This window comes from Gekko japonicus, unplaced genomic scaffold (genome assembly GCF_001447785.1).
Source record: "Gekko japonicus isolate JY-2015 unplaced genomic scaffold, Gekko_japonicus_V1.1 scaffold5030, whole genome shotgun sequence".
In the NCBI taxonomy this organism is placed as follows: domain Eukaryota; kingdom Metazoa; phylum Chordata; class Lepidosauria; order Squamata; family Gekkonidae; genus Gekko; species Gekko japonicus.
This window is the reverse complement of record NW_015160985.1, coordinates 48,620-56,857: the sequence shown is the minus strand read 5'-3', so window position 1 is coordinate 56,857 and position 8,238 is coordinate 48,620. Positions and strand designations below refer to the sequence as shown.

The following is an 8,238-nucleotide window of genomic DNA, read 5'->3' as shown; positions in this document are numbered from 1 at the left end:
AGCCAGCGCCAGATTGCTGGGCGGGAGCATCTTCTTCATTCGGCTCCGGCGCTCCCGAGCAGAAAGGCTACAGTCTGTGTGTCAAAATAAAACCTGCTTCCTTCCTCTCACAGGCCCATTTGCATTCAGCCTCAATTCCCACTCTCTGTGTCTGCTTTTGGAACAGCCTGGAGCTGTCTGCAGGGGCATGCCGGGGGGTGGGTGGGGGGGAGTTACAGGGCATCTGTCTGGGTACAGAGGGTACTAGAAAGGCCACCGACCGCCACCGACCTTTTCCTGGCCCTTGGCCGAACCCCACGCCTAGGCTTCTCCTGATGATATTTCAGAAACGGCACACAAGCACACTGCCTGCTGAATCAGAGCCTTGGCCCGTCAAGGTCAGTATTGATGGCTCGGGCTGGCAGCTGCTCTCCAGGGCCTCAGGCAGAGATCTTTCACAACATCGTTCGTCTGATCCTTCCAAACTGGAGGTGCCCAGGATTGAACCTGGGACCTTCCACATGCAAAGCAGAGGCTCCGATGGGCAGTAGGTTCAGAACAGGCAGAAGGGAGCGGTGGCGCAGGCAGTACGACACCTGCGGTTAACATCAATAGCGAACAGCCACAATGGCTGTTCGAATCCCCACCACGGCCGGGTTGAGCCCCTGGCCCCTGGCCCAGCTCCCGCCAACCCAGCGGCTCTAGTAACAACAAGAGGAATGGTGGCAGGGGGCACCCTCCTCCTGGCTCTGTGCCGGGAGTGCGGCCGGCAGCAGCAGCGGAGAGAGACGAGAGAGACGAGAGAGGTGGCGGCGGAAAGAGTCGAGCGATTCAGGGAGGCGGCGGCCGAATTGAGTGGAGGCGGAGCCGGAGCGACGTGGTGACGTGGGACGCAGCATGACAGGAGCCGGCGGGACATTTGCGGAAGTTGCGCCCGAAAGCAGCGGCGCTCCGAAGGAGAAAAAATCATCAAGAGCCTGCTCGGACTTGGTCGCCAGCCATCCGGATCGCCGAAAGGAACAACGAGGCTGCCAGAGAGGAAGGAGGACTATGCCGCATGGGTGCTGGTAGGATATCCCCTCCCCAGGAAAATTGTGGCCCTAGCTAGATATTAACTACGCAGTAGTTCATTGTAAACCGCTCTGAGACCCATTAGGGGTCATGGGCAATATATAAATCCCATGTAAGTAAGTAAGTAAGTAAGTAAGTAAATACGACTTAACACAGCGAGTGATTAAAATGTCCGATTCACGGCCGGAGGACGTAGTGATGGCCACAGGAATAAACAGCTTTCAAAGGGAATTAGAGAGATTCACGGAGGGTAAGTCTATCGGTGGCTGCTAGCCATGGTGGCACAGGGGAACCTCCACATTCAGAGGCACTAATCCTCTGAATCCCAGAACCAGGAGGCAACATCAGGGGAAGGCCTTGACCTCTGTTGATAGCCCTCTGGAGAAACTAGTTGGCTACTGTGAAAGCCAGGATGCTGGACGGGATGGACCATTGGTCTGATCCACCCGGGCTCTTCTGAGCGTCTTATGAAGGCCTCGGCCTCTCTGCCCTGTTGTTGGCTGTCCAGAGAAACTGGCTGGCCACTGTGTGGGACAGGATGCTGGACTAGAAGGACCCTCACTGGTCTGACCCAGCAGGACTCTTCTGATGTTCTTATGAAGGCCTCGGCCTCTCTACCCTGCTGTTGGCCCTCCAGAGGAACTGGTTGGCCGCTGTGTGGTACATGATGCTGGGCTAGAAGGACCACTGGTCTGATCCAGCAGGGCTCTTCTCTTGTTCTTATGAAGGCCTCGGACTTTTAGCCCGGTTGTTGGTCCTCCAGAGGAACTGGTTGGCCACTGTGTGACACAGGATGCTAGACTCGATGGGCCACCGGTCTGATCCAGCAGGGCTAGATAATTTGCCAAGAGCCCTTGGGCTCCACGTAATACAAAATAGCATTTTGATTTGTGCAGGGTCATTGTACCTACCTTGACTCACTATACCCTTTGTTGAAGGATCGTCTTTGAAAACACTCTTAATATTACGTACAATACCATCGGGGTATACTCGGCAGTGTTTTCTCTATGGACTGTTATTGCTCCTAGGAGGGCTTGTGCTTGTGGACTTTTTTGGACTGTATTACTTTAAGAATCATCATTCTGTGCTTTGTGTGACTTTATGATGTGCATTAGTGGGCCGCGGTGGCTCAGAGGTTAAGACGCTGAGCTGCAGACCAGAAGGGCAGTACGAGACCCGAGTGCCGCATGACGGAGTGAGCTCTCCCGTCTCTAGTTCCAGCTCCTGCCAACCTAGCAGTTCGAAAACAAGAAATTGCAAGTAGATCAAAAGGTACCACTTCGGTGGGAAGGTAACAGCGTTCCGTGTGCCTTGGCGTTTAGTCATGCCGGCCACATGACCATGGAAACGTCTTCAGGCAGCGCTGGCTCTTCGGCTTGGAAACGGAGATGAGCACCGCCCCCTAGAGTCAGATTTGACTGGCTTTCGAGCAAGGGAAACCTTTACCTTTTTATGATGTGCATTACGTTCTTTTGAAGTGCTGTATGTGTTTACACATTCAGTATACTTAATATACTCCTATGCAATGTTCCCTCTAAGGTGTGGAGTCTTGTGAGCAAAAAGTCTACTTTGTGAGCTACTGGCATTAAAGTTGTGAGTGAGCAATTTGGCTACTGCATAAATTAGTTTGCTCTGGAGCCATCCTTCCTGAGCGAAGACAAAAATGTGTGAGCCGGGGGCTAAAAAACTGAGCTAGCTCACACTAATTCAGCTTAGAGGGAACACTGCCTATGAGTATCATTAAAGGTAAAAGGTAAAGGTTCCCTTGCTCGAAAGCCAGTTGAATCCGACTCTAGGGTTGCGGTGCTCATCTCCGTTTCCAAGCCAAAGAGCCAGCGCTGTTCGAAGACGTTTCCGTGGTTGTCCGTCATGACTAAACGCCAAGGCGCACGGAACGCTGTTCCCTTCCCACCGAAGTGGTACCTATTTATCTACTTGCAATTTCTTATTCTTAAAAAATTTCTGGAAGAGTTTCCACCTTTTCATTTGACGATTCAGAAATGAGAAGGCCCACAAGCAGTTGCTACAAAAGGAAAAGACAAGACACCGAGGAATTGAGAAAAGCCAGCATAAAGCGTTTTTATTGCAATAATAAAACTCTATGTGTTGACGTGGTGACGGTGGAGGAAGTGTCAGCAGCGGCAATTCTCTTACCAAAAATCACTACAGGGGGGAAAAAGAGAGGTCGGTTCTGACAACCTGGGAAGGGGGGGTGTGTGTTTCGGTGCACTGCCCCAGGGGGTGTCTGCAAAGCTGCGATGACCAGCATCAGGTTTCCGTAGAGAACTCTCTAGTATATCTGCACTGATAGGCTGGGGGAAAGGCTGGATTCGTCCCCGTGCCCTAAAAGGGGAAAGGGGAAAAAAAAAAAAGAACAGCACCTTCCAAAAGTTGTGGAATTTAGCTAGTTGTGGAATTCAGAAAGCTAGAGGTTAAAAATGTCCTGAAAATCCAGTAGAAAAGACACCAAAGATTGGCAAGGGGGTGTTGGGGGAAGATCCATAACTCGGGGGTGGATGAGCAAGGACGACCCCCCAGCATAAAAAGGTTACTGCTGTGTCACTGTGAAAGTTGCCCTTTCCCCCAAGATTGAAGGGAGGAAAGGCCACGGGGTTGGGGGAGGAGGGAGTGGCTGTGAGCCCCAAATTTCAGGCAGAGAACCGTATCAAATCCTATGACTACGCGGCTTCCCCCCACCGCTCCTCAGACTGCTTCGTACGGCTTTGCGGCGGCGGATCAGTTCCACGCAACAGATGAAACTTCCCCAAAAAAGCAACAGCGAGAAAAGGGTGAGATTTTGCCGTATTCGCGCAATCGTTTCCTATATAAAGTGAACCGGTCGGCAGACGTAAAACTAGCAAATGCTCAATCACACACAACTCAAGTCTACGCCAAAAAAAACACCCCAACCTCTCCCCCCCCCCAAATAAGATTAAAGAATCTGACCGACAAAATAGATAGCCGAGGTTTTACAGCAATGTGGATTTAACAATGTCAAAAAACGGCAAAGGGGGGGAAAAGGCCGGGGGAGGACAAGAAAGGAGGCGTCGGAAGCCAAGAGCTGAGTGATCCAAACACGTTCAAACCGGGGTTTGGAGGGTTACGCCGAGAGTGTAGTGGATAAGCCGGGGAAAGCTCCATACAAATTCGTGTGCATTCCTCTCGAAGTAAGGAGGTTTCCGGATTCCCGTCCTGTGCCAAACCTGTCGGGACAAAGGAGAGCTTGCCTTGAAATCTGCCCTGAGGATTCGACACCTCCGAAGCCACTCGATCCAAGGCGGTGAACCCATTAGTCGCCAAGGCAACCTTGTATCGGCTGCCAAACCCGGTCTTGCCAGGAAGCTCTCAATCTCCTGTTTACCCCCCCTCCCATGAGGAAAGAGTGCCAATCTGATTCATGCGCCCGGGCACTCTTCCAAGACACACCCTAGGCAATGCGCCCCCTAAGCTGTGGAGTCTTGTGAGCGAAAATTCTACTTTGTGAGCTACCAACATTAAAGTTGTGAATGAGCGATTTGGTTGCTGCATAAATTAGTTTGCTCTGGAGCAATGCTCCCTCTAAGCTGTGGAGTCTTGTGAGCAAAAATTCTACTTTGTGAGCTACTGACATTAAAGTCGTGAGCGAGCAACTTGGCTGCTACATAAATTAGTTTGCTTTGGAGCAATGCTCCCTCTAAGCTGTGGAGTCTTGTGAGCAAAAAGTCCACTTTGTGAGCTACTGGCATTAAAGTCATGAGAGAGGGATTTGGCTGCTGCATAAATTAGTTTGCTCTGGAGCAATGCTCCCTCTAAGCTGTGGAGTCTTGTGGGCAAAAAAGTCCACTTTGTGAGCTACTGGCATTAAAGCTGTGAGAGAGCAATTTGGCTACTGCATAAGTTAAGTTTCCTGTGGAGCCCTCCTTCCTGAGCCAAGACAAAAAATGTGTGAGCCGGAGGCTAAAAAACTGTGAGCTGGCTCACACTAACTCAGCTTAGAGGAAACACTGACCCTAGGCTGGGCACAGGCCTTGCTGCCCGACAACCACCCCCAAAGATGCCTCCCGCTCTCCCACGTGGCCTCTCCCGGCGGGCACCAGACCGAGTCTCTTTCACCTACCCCGGAGCAGGGACACAGGACCAGCGGTGCCTCTTGTCATTCCATTTTAATAAGCTCCACGTCGAAAATTAGAGTGGCATTAGGGGGGATGATTCCCGGGTGGCCGGTGAGGCCGTAGGCGTAGTCTGGCGAGATGGTCATCTTGGCGCGCTGCCCGACACTCATCTGTGGGAGGAACAGAGCAGACGGTTGAGAGACGCTGCGTCCGGCTGAGCCACAGTCTGGGACGTCCGTGCCACGGAAGGAAGGCGCAGGCTGCTACCGGAATACGCACAGAGGCTCTCTCCGGCCACCAAGTTCACAGCGCACCCTCCGAGTCAAGGCTGACCCCGCCCACTGCATTTTGCCACTCCGTGGTGCTGGGAACAGGGCCGGAGAGAGACAGAGGGATTTCCCAAACTGAACTGGAAACCCAGGGGCATACGGAGGGAAAGGGTATCCGTCTTGGTCTGCAGTGGAAGAGCTGTATTTGAGTCCAGGACCACCTCGGAGGAGTTTGGTGCAGTGGTTAAGAGCATGGACTCCGATCTGGGGGGACCGGGTTTGATTCTCCACTCCCCCCTCCAACAGCTGCTGGTGCGACTTTGGGTCAGTCACAACGTCATGCCCTGGCACATAAGCAGGCCTTCTGTGTTCTTGTTAGCCTTGTTGAACTTTTAGCTTTCGCTTTTCGCCTTCCTGCATCTTATCAGTGTACCTCTGCCCTCGCTTGCCATGTGACATTCCTGGGGGGGCGGGCCATGTGTGTTGTTAGAGCGTCAGGGAGTATGGCTTGTAACATCTTGACGGGAGCCCCAAGATGGTTTCTCGTGAGACTGTCCTTGGAGATTTCCATGCCGGGCTAGGCTAGACAGAGCGACCGTATATCTGTCTGGGTTGCTATAGAAATGCCTGACGTGTGAATGAATGGGATCTGGGGGGTTTACCTATATGTGGTAATTTCCTGCCTTTGGGCTCCAGTCCGAACAAAGGTTCTGAACCCACAGCATCTCATCTCTCTAATAAAGCATTACACTGCCAAAAGTGTGTGTGTGGAGAGTGAACTGACTGGGGACCTGACACACAAGTTCTCTTGGAGCTGTCCTCTCAAAAGCAGTCCTCGAGAGAGCTCTCTCAGGCCCACCTACCTCACAGGGTGTCTGTTGTGGGGAGGGGAAGGGAAAGGAGATTGAAAGCCGCTCTGAAACTCTGAGTGAAGGGTGGGGTATAAATCCGATTTCCTCCTCCTCTTCTTCTTGAGAGCCAGTTTGGTGTAGTGGTTAGGAGCGTGGAGTCTAATCTGGGAGGACCGGGTTTGATTCCCCCACTCCTCCTCCACCACGTGCAGCTGCTGGTGTGACTCTGGGTCAGTCACAAGTTCTCTCAGAGCTGTTCTCTCAGGGGCAGTTCTCAAGAGAGCTCCCTCAGCCCCACCTACCTCGCAGGGTGTTTGTTGTGGGGGGAAAGTACGGGAAAGGAGATTGTAAGCCGCTCTGAGACTCCTTCGGGTAGTGAAGGACGGGGGTATAAATCCAATCTCCTCCTCCTCCTCCTCCTTAGATTTTCAGGGTTTAAGCTTCCAAGAGTTAAAACTCCCTTTGTCGGGTCTGACGAAGGGATCTTTGACTCATGACAGCTTCGCCCCCTGAAAATCTCGCTGTCTCCAAGGGATACATGGCACTCTGGGGTTCCCGTCTCTCTGCTCGCTCTGCCGCACCCCGGATATTAAAGCCCCCTTGGTAGCAGCCAGGTCAGCAGGGGTGGACGCTGGTATGACCCCCCCCCCAAGCAAACACCACACACACAAGGCCGCTGCCAGGTATCAAGCTGCTATCAAACACAGTTGTGCAGGAGACACAGAGTCCGGCTGGGTCCTTGCAGGCGACGCTTAGCGGCAAACACCTCCTCCTGACCCGTGTCGAGCAAAGATGTGGAAAGAGAGGGGAGTCCAGGGTCTTTCTAGCATGACACATTCCCCAACAAGCTCCCTGCTAAGCGTTCAGGGTGTTAAAAGGGCATGGGGACCCAATCCGATGGCGGTTTACGCAGAACTCAAAATTATGACGATGGGACGGGCTTCACGCCCCAAATTCCTTGAGCACGCAGACAGGGACTCTAGTATTATCTCTTATCTCTTTTTGTGAGAAAGTTACTACCTTGCTGGGTCAGGGGAGTGCTGTAGGCATGGGTTGTCTTGATTTCAGTAAGGCTTTTGAAGTGGTGGCGGCTACAAGCATGGACGGCTTCAAAAGGGAATTAGATAAGCATATGGAGCAGAGGTCCATCAGGGGCTATTATCCACAAGGTATAGATAGGGACTCTGGGGCAGGTGATGCTCTGTCATCTTGGTGCTTGGGGGGGGGGTCAACAGTGGGAGGGCTTCTGATGTCCTGGCCCCACTGGTGGACCTCCTGATGGCCCCTTAGCAGAGGTCCATCAGGGGCTATTATCCACAAGGTATAGATAGGGACTCTGGGGCAGGTGATGCTCTGTCATCTTGGTGCTTGGGGGGGGGGTCAACAGTGGGAGGGCTTCTGATGTCCTGGCCCCACTGGTGGACCTCCTGATGGCCCCTGGTATTTCTGGCCACTGTGTGATACAGTGTTGGGCTGGATGGGCCTTTGGTCTGATCCAACATTGGCATCTCTTATGTTCTTATGATAAGGTTCCACATAATGTTCTTGTTGAAAAATTGGAAAAATATGGTTTGGATCCTGTTACTGTTAGGTGGATCTGTAACTGGTTGACAGATCACACCCAAAGAGTGCTTGCGAATGGTTCCTCAGCCTCTTGGAGAGGAATGACAAGTGGAGCGCCTCAAGGATCTGTACTGGGACCTGTTTTGTTCAACACCTTTATCAACCATTTGGATGAAGGGATAGAGAGAATGCTTACTAAATTTGCAGATGATACTAAATTGGGAGGGGTAGCAAATACAGTAGAAGACAGAGGTAGGATACAGGATGACCCTGACAGGCTGGAAAAATAAGCTAAAACAAATAAAATGAATTTCAATGGGATGGGGATAAATGTAAAGTTCTGCATTTAGGTAGGAAAAATCAAATGCATAATTATAGGATGGAGGAGACTTGTTTTGGCAGTAGTGTGTGCGA

General features: G+C 51.9%; 1 protein-coding gene across 1 annotated transcript in view; it reads right to left on the bottom strand.

Moving 5' to 3' along the window:
- Nucleotides 1-3,350: 3,350 nt before the first annotated feature.
- The window catches only part of LOC107122479 (peptidyl-prolyl cis-trans isomerase FKBP1A-like), a 27,571-nt gene continuing 22,683 nt past the window's right edge, over nucleotides 3,351-8,238 (bottom strand). The window contains exons 4-5 of the mRNA XM_015425584.1: nucleotides 5,147-5,311; nucleotides 3,351-4,253 (exon numbers count right to left, since the gene is read on the bottom strand). Of these exons, the coding sequence (XP_015281070.1) occupies nucleotides 5,183-5,311 (129 nt within the window). The 3' untranslated portion in view covers nucleotides 3,351-4,253; nucleotides 5,147-5,182. The remainder of the gene's footprint in view (nucleotides 4,254-5,146; nucleotides 5,312-8,238) is intronic.